This window comes from Eurosta solidaginis, chromosome 4 (assembly GCF_040869045.1).
Source record: "Eurosta solidaginis isolate ZX-2024a chromosome 4, ASM4086904v1, whole genome shotgun sequence".
NCBI classification, from domain to species: domain Eukaryota; kingdom Metazoa; phylum Arthropoda; class Insecta; order Diptera; family Tephritidae; genus Eurosta; species Eurosta solidaginis.
Genome location: NC_090322.1, coordinates 246103323 through 246116733, shown reverse-complemented (window position 1 = coordinate 246116733; position 13411 = coordinate 246103323). Strand labels below are relative to the sequence as shown.

General features: G+C 35.5%; 1 protein-coding gene across 12 annotated transcripts in view; it reads left to right on the top strand.

Annotated features, from left to right (window-relative positions):
- The window catches only part of AP-1gamma (adaptor protein complex 1, gamma subunit), a 54699-nt gene that overhangs the window by 40493 nt on the left and 795 nt on the right, over positions 1-13411 (top strand). For all 12 annotated transcript variants that reach the window (XM_067785429.1, XM_067785428.1, XM_067785440.1 and 9 more), the window contains 6 exons: positions 1393-1603; positions 4885-5023; positions 5104-5386; positions 5443-5880; positions 10312-10452; positions 13287-13394. In XM_067785429.1, coding sequence (XP_067641530.1) covers positions 1393-1603; positions 4885-5023; positions 5104-5386; positions 5443-5880; positions 10312-10452; positions 13287-13394 — 1320 coding nt within the window. The remainder of the gene's footprint in view (positions 1-1392; positions 1604-4884; positions 5024-5103; positions 5387-5442; positions 5881-10311; positions 10453-13286; positions 13395-13411) is intronic.

The following is a 13411-nucleotide window of genomic DNA, read 5'->3' as shown; positions in this document are numbered from 1 at the left end:
TCCATTCCTTTATACCTGTACAACCAACCGTTATCCACTCTAAGCTATAATACCTTGTGTACAAGTACTTACTTACTTACTTAATTGGCGCTTAACCGTCTAAACGGTTATGGCCGTCCAACAAGGCGCGCCAGTCGCTCCTTCGCTCCGCCAACCGGCGCCAATTGGTCACACCAAGGGAGTTTAAATCGTTTTCCACCTGGTCCTTCCAACGGAGTGGGGGCCGCCCTCTACCTCTGCTTCCATAAGCGGGTTCCGATAGAAACACTTTCTTGGCCGGAGCATCATTATTCATTCGCATAACATGGCCTAGCCAGCGCAGCCGCTGCGTTTTAATTCGCTGGACTATGTTGATGTCTGCGTATAGCTCGTACAGCTCATCATTAAATCTTCTTCGGTACTCGCTATCGCCAACGCGTAGAGGTCCATAAATCTTTCGAAGAACTTTTCTCTCGAACACCGGTACGATAAGTGACTTGTAGAGTATGACTTTCGTTCGCCGAGAGAGGACTTTACTTTTCAATTGCCTACCTAGTCCAAAGTAGAATTTATTGGCAAGCTTGATTCTTCGCTGGATTTCAGTGCTGATGTTGTTGCTAGTGTTGATGCTGGTTCCCAAATAAACGAAGTCTTTTACTATTTCGAAATTATGGCTGCCAACAGTAGCGTGGTTGCCAAGGCGTGTATGCGCTGACTCTTTGCTCGATGACAGCAGGTACTTCGTTTTGTCCTCATTCACCATCAAACCCATCTTTACCGCTTCTTTTTCCAGTTTGAAGTAAGCAGAACTAACAGCGCGGGTGTTTAGGCCGATGATATCAATGTCATCAGCATATGCCAGTAATTGCACGTTTTTATAGTATATTGTTCCAGTGCGGTTAAGTTCTGCAGCTAGTATAATTTTTTTTGTGTACAAGTACAGCTGGGTATAAAAATGAGCTGCGTATTTTAACCGATATTATTTAAACATTATTTTCCACTTATTTTAAAATCACTCAGGCAAAGTATTGACAGTTTCAAATGGACGTAGCAAAGAAATTCAACCAAATAATTCAAATCGATTTTGAGGGTACTATATTTCTCTCGGCCTTTTATACAGAGTTGGAATTATTGCGCTCCCAAAAAGCTGTTGCACAGTGTCGTTCCAGCGTTTTGGCAGTCATAACTCGGAAGAAGACTGACCCATAGACTGACCCATATGACGGTGCGCCCATAATATAAGAAAAACTAATTTTGATAGGAACGTCCAGCCAAGAATTTCCAAATACATAGCCAAAATATTTATCTGCTTGATTTTTATCTCAATTGGCACCTTTGCATATCATTCAAGAATAACAGTTTTATCGTAATATTATTTGCAACTTAATTTTATCAAGTTTTTTTATCTAACAGGCTGGTAACTATGTACGCGATGATGTTGTGTCCTCTACCATTCAACTGGTGTCGAGCAGTCCTGTTGCCGAGCAAACATATATAACAAATCGTTTTTGGGAATCATTACAAGTTGCAAATCATTGTGAAGATAAACAGCCATTATTGCAAGTAGCCGTATGGGCCATCGGTGAATATGGTGATCTCTTTATGTACGGCCCCAACGAAGATGGTATGTTAAAAAGTATATATTATATATTATACTGAGGTTTAGTTAAGGTTTTTGTTTGTATATTGAGGTTGATATCTATATATTTAAACTAAAAGACTAAAAAACCGTTGTTATGGAAAAATATTAGAGGCTATATAGATTTCCGTCACCGACCTCTTAAAAATAGCGTATTTTCTAACAGTAACAAGTTATTTTCCAAAACCATAAATTTGCCGAGCAAGTGATGGTTTTTCCTCTATTCTCTGTCTCATGAAAGATTGTTTCCTCATGTAGGCACTTTACATGTCACCAACCTCTAATACCTTACCTTTGTGTCAAAGTTTGGACTCCTTGCCTGGAATCATTTTCAAATAACAATGAAGTGAAAGAGGAGGCTCCTAAGAATATTTCTTTCTTTCTTAGAATTTCCATAAATATAAGATTTTTGTTTCTGTTGTTAACATTTGCTTCTCCTTTTCTCTCTTCTGGCCCTCTCTCGCTCTTTTATGAATTAATTTCTCCTGTGTCTCATTCTCTCTCTCTCTCTCTACCCACCTTCTCTGTATTTCCATCGCTCTTCTGTCTCTATCCCTTTTCTCTCTGCCTCTAGTTTTTTCTCCCCTCTTTCTTTCCTCCCTCTCCCTATCATCTTTTCTTCTCTCTCTATCTCTCTCTCCCTGAGTCATTTATAGGCTGACATTATTTTAACAGATAAGGCTAATTAGCCAACGTAGAAAGTCGTACACAGTTTCGAATACATACTTGTTAACAGTAATGTCAGCCTGTACTTCGTTTTGTCGTCGTTCACCGCAGGATCCTCTATTTTAACCCATATTCAGACAAGACTTGAAGTTTACACCATTTCCAGTTGTAAATGAGAAAGCAGCAGATATAAATGCGAAAGCGTCATATAGAAATGAGAATAGTCAATTGTAAATGCGAAAGCGTCATTTGTAATTGAGAGTAATGAGTTATAATTGAGAATAGTGAATTGTAAATGCGAAAGCGTAATTTGGAAATGAGAATAGTCAATTGTAAATGCGAAAGCGTCACATGGAAATGCGAATAGTCACTTGTAAATGAGAATAGTCAGTTGTAAATGAGAATAGTGAATTGTAAATGCGAAAGCGTCATTTGGAAATGAGATTAGTCAATTGTAAATGCGAAAGCGTCACATGGAAATGCGAATAGTCACTTGTAAATGAGAAAGCGTCGTTGGAAAATTAGAAAGCGTCAGATGTAATTTCGAAAACGTCAGTTGTAAATGAGAAAGCATCAAATGAGCGTCATTTGTAATTGAAAATGCGAACGCGTCATATGGAAATGAGAATAGTCACTTGTAAATGAGAAAGCAGATCCAAACTTATTGCTTAAATAACTTAAAAACGTGGTTAGCTTTTTGGATGGTATTTAACCACTATTTACTTCACTAAAATAACACTAGGTATTAGTACGGCTTTGTTGATTATTCCCATTGTGTCCCTCGGACTTCGGACTACTTATGAATTCTTTAAAAGAAGTCCAAGTTGTTGTTGTTGTAGCGATAAGGACACTCCGCGAAGGTCTTGGGGAGTGTTATCGATATGGATGGTCCTTTGCAGGATGCAGATGCGGTACGTTCTAGTAACAAGCGCTATTCTTGGTATGACCAACCTTCTAGGCCATTACCGCCCTCGCACCCCCTAGATTCATCAGACCAGAGCCTCGGCTGTTAATGAAACAGTATTCGCCACGGATAGGTGAGGTTGACTGGGAAATGGGTAATGAAAGGGAACCATTACATTATACGTTTACATAAAATTGACAAATTTTATTCTTACTATTTATAATTGACTACGTATTCTCAATTACAAATTACGGTTTCGCATTTCCATTTGATGCTTTCTCATTTACAAATGACTATTATCATTTACATATAATGCTTTCGCATTTACGATTGACTGTTCTCATTTACAAGTGACTATTCTCAATTACAATTGACGCTTTCTAATTTTCAAATGACGCTTGCTCATTTACAAGTGACTGTTCTCATTTCTATATGACGCTTTCGCATTTACAATTGACTAATCTCATTTTCAGATTACGCTTTCGCATTTGCAATTCACTATTCTCAATTACAACTAACTATTCTCAATTACAAATGGCGCTTTCGCATTTACAATTGACTATTCTTAATTCCATATAACACTTTCGCATTTGCATTTGACACATTCTAATTTACAACTGACTAATCTCATTTACAATTTACAAATCTTATTTTCAAATTACACTTCTCATTTTCAATTAACTATTCGCATTTTCAAATTACGCTTTCTCCTTTTAAAGTCACTATTCTCATTTCCAAATGACGCTTTCTCATTTACACTCAGGTAAAATATATCACATGATAGGGAGTTGCTTTCTTCAATTTCCTTATGGTGCTTGAAATATATAGAAACGAAAAATAGCGATTTCTGGCATTGTAATAATAAAATAGTGTACAGCACTTGGAAAGGTATCGGACCAAACCAATTTTTGAAGAGAACGATCCTCTAGAAAAATGGTAATTTTTCCATTTTTCGATGTTAGCCTCTAATAAAAGTATAAGCTTTCGAAGTTCGAAATTGCAGCTTTCCTTATACTAATATTGTTTTAAAAAAAATGTTTAAAATGTGTGTAAGCGTGGTCTGCCTTCTTTTATTATTTGACTTGGATTATTATAATTTTTTTTTTTAAGCTTACAAAACAGGTATTATAAAGGGCCTAAAAGTATATCTTAGATAAAGTTAAAAGTGTTAATTACACAGTCACACAAACAAAAATATGGTGGATCCAGTAATGTGTGTGTGATAATTTCCCAAAGAATTTGATGTGTAACCAGTGAAATATTTGACATTTTTCAAAGCTAAAGCCGAACCTCGATCCGTTAGGTCAATTCTTTTACGGATCCGAAATCAGCGCATCAAAAGGCATAGGAAGACATACGCTGCATTACCAAATCCGCCGACACATTTTTGTTTAGCTTTAAGTTCTTTCGAAGACCTGCTACATAAGCTTAAAAAGCAAAAAAAATCATACATTTCAAATGAAAAAAGATTTTTTAAATACAACAAATATAATAAATATATTACGTAGGGTCCAATTTCGAACATCGAAAGCCAAAGTTTTTGTTTCGAAGTCTAACTTCGAATAAAGGTGAAATTAGTTGTTTTCTTATGAATCAATCTTTTCCCAATAATTGGTTTGATTTAGTACCCAGATAAAAATTCGATACTGACGTTTACAGTTATGAATGTATATCGTTTTCCTTTTAATCTTCACAGAATTTGAACGTCCATCAGAAAGCGATCTAATCGCCATGTATCATAAGTTTTTAACCTCTGCTCAAGTATCAATATGCAGTAAGCAATACGCCTTAGTATCACTCGCTAAATTAAGCACACGTCTACAAAATTGTGTTGAGTAAGTGCAATATCAAAAAAAAATTGCTAAACTGAACTAAGTAAATCTAATATTTTTCCATTTTACTTATAACGTTTTAGAGAAATTCAAGCATTGATTACCTCTTTCGGCAGTCATTTGAATGTGGATTTGCAGCAGCGTGGCGTTGAATTTACACAATTATTTGGAACTTATAAAAATTTACGTCCACCTTTATTAGAAAAAATGCCACCAATGCAAATAAGTCGCATTTCATCACAAAATGGCGAAAGTAGTGGCTCATATGATGACAATAGCCCGCATCTGATAGAGAATGGTATAGGCATTGGTGATGAACAATTAGGCGGCAAAGAAAGCAATATAAGTGCATTAGGTGATAACACGGTAAATACATGGCATTTAAAATAATTAGAAAATACACTAACATTATTTTCTTTAAGAATATTTTACTCGATCTGCTTGGTGGGAGCGATTTTAATTCGCCACCAATAGCCACCGATTTATCAAATTCAATGGCTGTGCAAAAGAAAAATTCGAAAAATGCTAATGATACGTCGTCAAATCAAGCCATACTTGATTTACTCGACTTGGATATATCCGCAGCCAGCACCAACACCAACAATACAACAACAAATATTAATAATGTACTTGGTTTGGATTTGAGTGGTGGCGCTATCACAACGACAGCTTTACCAACAACAGCGGCGACAAATGGCAATGATTTGTCGAGCATAATGTCGTTAAGTGGTAGCAGTGGTACTGGTGGCGGTATTGGTATTGCTGCTGGATTGATGAGTTCGAATAGTTTACCACAAATTGGCGCGTTGCCTGTAGCTAATCCATTAGATTTAGCGTCGTCACCAAATAATATTGCTGTGGTTAGTATATATGTGAAATAGTAAATGTCGCAATTACTTCGGGACGGTTAATGTTGAAAATAGTGTGTAGTCAAAACCTTCTGAGAAAGATGCCAAAGCAAACCAATTTTCTTCAAAAAATTTGGCTTCGAAAGCAAATACCTATGCTTTGGATGTCAACTTCGAAAAACGGAAGAATTTGCTTTTTTACACTTAGCTACATTTCTTAAAAAAATGATTTGGTCCAATACCATGATTAAAGCACAAGAGGTTTGCTCGACAGACACATTTTTTGACAATTGCAGCCATTTGCTCCCAAATCGAATTGACATCCGTTAACTGTGGTGTGAGGCAGTCAGTTTACAAATACCCGATAAGTACTTAACTGCATAATTCCTTAGAACATTTATTTTAATTTTATGATGAATTTATTAACTATGCCATGATCTATTAATGTGGTTGAACATAGGTTTTATGAAAAGTACGGACACCAAGGAATCGTACACTTTCGTAAACCTATGAACATACGAAACTGAAACCAATTAAAAATTCATCGTTCAACGTCAAAACCTGGACTATTAAATCGATTCACGTAAAAATGTCGATTAGTAAATAATGGAGATGCCATAACGAAATGTACTCATTGGGCATGTTAACTTATTCAGGTAAAAGTCTAGAACAGGAGACTATTGCTAATACGCGTCCAAAAATATCGAGAGAGGTGACCTCGAGAACAATAATCCTAAGGCGGAAAAGAAAAATTGTATCTCTGTCAGGAGATATTTGCAGTTGAAGTTGGCAATTTTCATGTGGTTGTTGTAATGCTTTTGTGCACTGAAATAGATTTTGTGTACAAAGGGATTTTGCACGCATTTAATTTTGATCCCATCTCATTGGTCCAGGGTAATTTTTTATAAGATCGGTTGAAGGCCGCCAACGCAACCCGGGTCATTTTTCGGTTGTTCGTCAATATCTTTTGAACGAGCTAAAATTTTTATTTCCGCCTTCGAATTATTGTTATCGAGGTCATACGCGTCTTTTGACACTTCTCTCGATATTTTTGGGCGCGTATTAAAAGTCGACCTTCTGTTCTATTAATTCCGTATGTTCGGAATATTCGTCTCCATTTAAGAATTTGGAGATTCGGTTTATATTTGGAATATTATGCATATTGGGAAATGAACCTATTCCGATTATTCTAAATTAATGGTTTATGCAGAATGCTTCCATGAATACTTAACGGAAAAGAGATTTCAGAATAAAAAGGTGAATACTCTTTGTGTAGCAGCACCGCACGAAAGCTTAACTCTTCTGTCAAAGTCAAGGTAGGAATATAAAGTTCTAAGACAATAAGCCATTTTCTTTTATTTTTGTTTTTGTCAATTCATTGCGGCTGCTGAGTATCGTATCACCCCATGTCGGCTGCCTGTTCAAAATCATGTATTTATTTTATTTATTTATTTATTAACATAATATATTCATCCTAACACAACAATTTTCAAACAAATTATATAACAGTGCCAGTCACGTATGATACAATAAGGTATTCTGACAATTAAAAATACTTAACATAATAAAGGGGAGAAGTAAGAAAATGAGAAATAGGGATACATTATAAAATGGAACACAAAGAGGAGAAAGAAAATGAGGTACAGATATTTTGAAAAAAAAAAATATATATATATATATAAAAGTTCTCATTCAATAATGTAGAAGGTATTAAAATAGAGTTGTAGTGGTTAACAATCATTATAAAAACTAAACACTTTATTTCTAAATTGCAGTGTATTAGTATTAAGCCTTAAACTAACTGGAAGTGAGTTCCAAAGACGTGCCGCGTTGATAAAAATTTACGTTTAGATGTCAGAGTTTTGTGTCTAGTGTAAATAAGCAGTACCGACCTTGACGATTGAAGAAACTGAAGCCTCTGTTATAAATAGTTTGGTTCCTTCGTATGAATAACCTTATGTATGAAAAACACTGTTCTGAATTTTAACAAATTTTCAAAAGAAATATTTAACAACTTTACGGCATACACAGACACATGGTCAAGTCGTTTTAGCCTAAATACGTATCTGGCAATGTTGTTATAAACAAAATTAAGCTTGGTTTTACATACAGAGTCACAATTAGCATTAATCTTACAGCCATACAGTAGCGTAGGTATTAAGTACGCTTTTGCAAGACGAAGTCTAACGTGTAAAGGAGTGAAATAATGTGTTAGCCATAGTGTACGAAGCATTCCATACACTTTACCTACTGTACTAATGATATGATTATTCCACGTCAGAGTTTGATTAAATACCAAACCAAGGTTTAAAAAAAAAAATAAATGTAAGGCGCGATAACCTCCGAAGAGATCTAAGGCCGAGCTTCTCTTCCAATTTGCGTCGTGCTCCTCTTGATTTTTCCCTACAAATTGGCCGGACGGGACCTACATGTTTTATGCCGACTCCGAACGGCATCTGCAAGGCAGATGAGTTTTCACTGAGAGCTTTTCATGGCAGAAATACAATCGGAGCGCTTGCCAGACACTGCCGAGGGGCGACCCCGCTTAGAAAAATTTTCTTCTAATTGAAAAATCTTATTTCTAAAATTTTGATGTTGCTTTGCCCGGGAGTTGAACCCAGGGCATACGGTGTGATAGGCGGAGCACGCTACCATCACACCACGGTGGCCGCCAAACCAAGGTTTGGTATCAACATATTCAATAACTGCACCGTCTAGCATTACCTTGTCTAAGTTTCGTGTATCGAAGGCTTTTCTGAGAATGACAATACATTTAAATTTGACAGGATTAAGTGGTAAACCATTCGCAGATCCCCATGCACTTACATTCGTCAATCCAGAGTTAGTATCATTAATACACATGCCAACACGATCAAGAGGACAGCACACATTGTAACGAATATTAGAAGCAATAAGGGATACTATCATCTCTAACCCGATGCTAAGCAGTAACTTGTATGCACATCAATAATTCAATCATTATGTCTACACATATGTACGTACACGCAGCGGAGAAGCAACGCACAACCACATGCATATATCTAAGATACTCCCGAAAGTATGCAATGGTTGTGCAAGTGTCGGTCACAAATACACGCGCATGGGGTATGAGAGAAGCTGTAAAATCATGCATCTGTAGTTACAGCTGAGTAATTTTATAGCTGATAACTAACTAGTAAATTCTGGAAATGGAAGCGCCTAGAAATATGTCAACGAGGAAACCGCACAGTATAAAAGCAGCAACAGTAGAGGCGCGAGAATCAGTTTGAATTAATCAATCTATTGGTTGTGAAGTATCAGTGTTGTTGTTGTTGTTGTTGTTGTTGTAGCGATAAGGTTGCTCCCCGAAGACTTTGGGGAGTGTTATCGATGTGATGGTCCTTTGCCGGATACAGATCCGGTACGCTCCGGTACCACAGCACCATTAAGGTGCTAGCCCGACCATCTCGGGAACGATTTATGTGGCCACATTAAACCTTCAGACCATCCCCTCCATCCCCACCCCAAGTTCCATGAGGAGCTTGGGGTCGCCAGAGCCTCGTCTGTTAGTGAAATATATAAATAAGGCCATTTTGCATTATTGAATATTAGAGTTATTTATTCAATAGTTTAGCGATACGAACGTTAGTAGAAGCTTGCAAATAAGCAGAATTACAGTAAAATCGTTACAATATAGTTGAACATCATCAGCATAAATATGAACATTACAATACCTTAGCGCATTAGGTAAGTCATTAACATACAACAGAAACAACAAAAGGCCCAGGATTGAACCTTGCGGAACACCCCTGAGTACAGGTACAAAATTAGACCTATTGCCACCAACATACACAGCCTGAGATCTCTGCACGAGGTAGGACTAAATAAAAGCAGTGGCATGAATAATAATATTTAAAAAAAAAATATTTTTCAAAAATTTCCCAATTCAGGATTTGTCACAAAACTGCCCTATATTAGAGTTAGATTGAAGAACGCTTCATCTCAGAATGCTTCTCATTAACTCCCTCTTATGACAAAATGCATTGAACTTATGCTCATGTAGGGAGTTTTGGAAACAAATTTTGAGTTAGTGCATTTTTGAATAAAATTCTAACGTACGGCATTTTTCAAGTAATTTCCAACCAACATAACTTTATCAATTCACTAAATATTTCGTAGAAAATGAATTATTTCCCCAAAAACTTTTGGCATTTACAAATTTATTATCACTACTAATATTCTACCAAAAATACTTGTCTACTACAATTTCACTGAAGGGGATTGAAATATACCCCGTTTTCCTTACTTCGTAAAAGCAACCCGTCCAGATTTTTCAATTTGGGAGTGTCAAAGATCTGTCATCATTGCAGACCAAACATCTAGTAATTGAATCATGGTCCAATACCAAAAAAAAATTATTTTGACGTATTGTGAATGCAAGAAATTAATTTTTTCTCTTTCCAGCCTCAGGGTCCCACATTAACAGTGTTGGATAAAAATGACTTGCTGGTGCAATTGGTGCCGGTTAGAAATAATGATTGTTTGCAAATATACATGACAACAACAAATAATTCATCCAATACATTGGAGCAATACGTCTTTCAAGTGAGTTGAAAATTGAAAATAGCATTAAATCTCCCCAGAAATGTTTTTATAACTTCGGGATGTTTCGGGATCGTTTTTAAGGAACTATGTTGGTATTATCTGTATCATTTCGGATTTTTTCGGGGATCTTCTCAGAATCATTGTGAGTTTACTTCGTGACATTTCGGGTTTGTTTTAAGCAGACCTGTTAAATAATGTCTATTAATGGTAATGATTAGCCGTTCCATTGATTATTTTCTTTAAACGCCATTAAATGATTATTTTCTATTTTTAATGATTACTTTTCAATTGATTAAAAAAATAATCAAAAAATATCAAAAATCAGAAAAAAATCAAAAATAATCAAAAGTAATGATTGTTTTTTATTTTTTTTTATTATTTTTCCGCTTTGTTGAAAGAAAAATTCTCGTCTGTTTCATGCATACAAATACATTTTAGGATGCAATAGTAAATCGAAAGCGCTTACCGAGGCGAATATATACATGCAATATATAGGGTGATTAGTATATGAGCGTTGATTCAAACATATCCTCAGATAAGTATATATGGTTTCATCCTTAAGTCAAGCTAATTTTGTTTTGTATCCAAAATTAATACATCCGCTATTTTAGATTAAGTTATGGATATGCACTGATTATTTTGTAATCAAAGTTTATCATATTGTTCGCTTTATTTTAGTAATATTCGTTTCATATATATCATCGCCACTATGTGAGTGTTCTTCGTCCCATTTAGAGAGCTATATCATAAATAAGCATTTTTCTTCGTCAATATATTTTCAACGACTCAAAACTTTTGTTTTCCGCCTTCGTATTATTAATACTGAGGTCAAGATAAGTCTTTTAGGACATGTATTAACAGCCGACCGCTGTTATAGACTTTTAAAATGTATATATATTCTTGGAAAATATCTAACCATGTCGAAAAAAATATTGTATGATAGACAAACAAATGTGTTTGGAATTTTAATTGTTAGTACTAAAAATATGGCTCACTTTGCAAACCATAATATTTTATAGATTCTAGCCGTAATCATAAGAAATTAAAAAACAAGTTTCAATCTAATGTACATGGACATATGTTAATAAATTTATCTGGGATATAACAACTTTTGGTTAGACAACTGATCATGATGAATGACAACTTAGAGGATTGCTCCAGTTGGAAGTGAAGCTATCAACCTAAGTAGAATTACTTATACATATTGTTTGAGAATATTTTTTTGTCGTAAAACCATACGTGGTTATATCTATAGACAAGATAATTTGTAGGTGGGTATGTATGTACCCATATGCCTAGATAAGCTCTCACGATATACCGTTACATCCACCGATGTACTTGTATGTACAAAATAATCAGTGCATAGCCATAACGTAATCCAAAATAGTGGATGTATATATTTTGGATATACAAAATTGGCTAGTCTTAAGGATGAAAACATAAAGGATCGTTGCTAAATGAAAGCTTTTGGACGCCAACCGATGAATCCAACATTTTTTTACATAATGTCTGGGTAATTAGAAAACCGCCGTTTTCGATCCACATTATTTTATAAAATGAGTGCAGTAAAATATGCAGATGTGTGTATACTTACCGGAGAATATGTTTGAATCAACGCTCATATACTATTCGCCCTATATGTTGCTGTATATATTCGCCTCAATAAGCGCTTACGATTTTACTATTGCATCCTAAAATGTACTTGTATGTAGAAATTATCCCGTGCATGCAATAAACGAAAATTTTTCTTTCAATAAACCGGAAAAATAATAAAAAAAATCAAAAATAATCGAAAAAATCAAAACTAATTTTTATCTAATGGTAATCAATTAGTAATTGCTTTTTTCGGAAAACAATTGAAATAATCATTGGCCATTAAAAGAGGCATCTAATTAATTGATTACTAATGCTAATTCAAATTTAACAAGTCTGGTTTTAAGGAGCATATCGGAACTTCTTTCATAATTTTGGGACTATCTGTACTTAATTATAATTATCGTTTCAAAATACTTTTCAGCTCTATTTGGCTCTATTTCCGATTCATTTCACGGTTATTTCGGGTCTTCAGGAATAATTTCGAGGGTATTTCCGGATCATATCGAGATTGTTTTCAGGATTGTTTATGTGTGATGTTACCTTTTCGTTATCAGCTGCGGTCTATTTGGGATTGGTTTAACAACATTTCGGGAGTTCTGAAGATTTTCAGAATATTTTCGGGACTATTTTGGGATAAGTTCGAGGCTACTTCGGGACTATTTTTAAACTATCTTGGAACAGTCCGGCATTTTTTTGCAAATAATTTGGGACTATTTTGATTATTTTTTCGGACTACTTATAAATCGCTTGTGGATACATAAAGGTCCATATCGGGTGTTTTTCGGGACGATTTTAGTTTTTTTTTTTTTTTTGTTAATTTCGGGGTCTGGGTATAACCAATCATTTAGGGGTGGAATTCGGAATCATTCGGGGCTACGAAGAAAGTGATGCGCAGATTGTTGGCCGATTGTTTCACCTTTTATTATGGCACTTTTAAGTCCAAACAGCTTTTCAATAACCTATAAGCCAGTTGACAGAGCACGAAGGCCCCAGGCAACTAACTGTTGTTCGCTGTTGTCGGGCTAGTATCGGTTCTTTGATCGATATCGGGTTAAAGTTTGGTTCTGATGCTTGCCGTATCAGTTTCGGCGTGAATGTCGGTTTTAGCTCGCTTTCAGTTTCAGGTTCGTAGAAACTTTCAAGAAGTTTTTATCACTATCTTTCCGTATCCCTATCCTACCTCCAACCCCATGCCTAGCTCTCTCACTCATTACCTTTTTATTTTTTTTAACTCGCAGGCCGCAGTTCCTAAAGTATTTACACTACAAATGCTATCACCATCGGGATCGCTTTTGCCGCCAAATGGTGTTATAACACAAGAAATGCGTGTTGTTAGTACGTCCAGGGTATGTAATAATTTTAA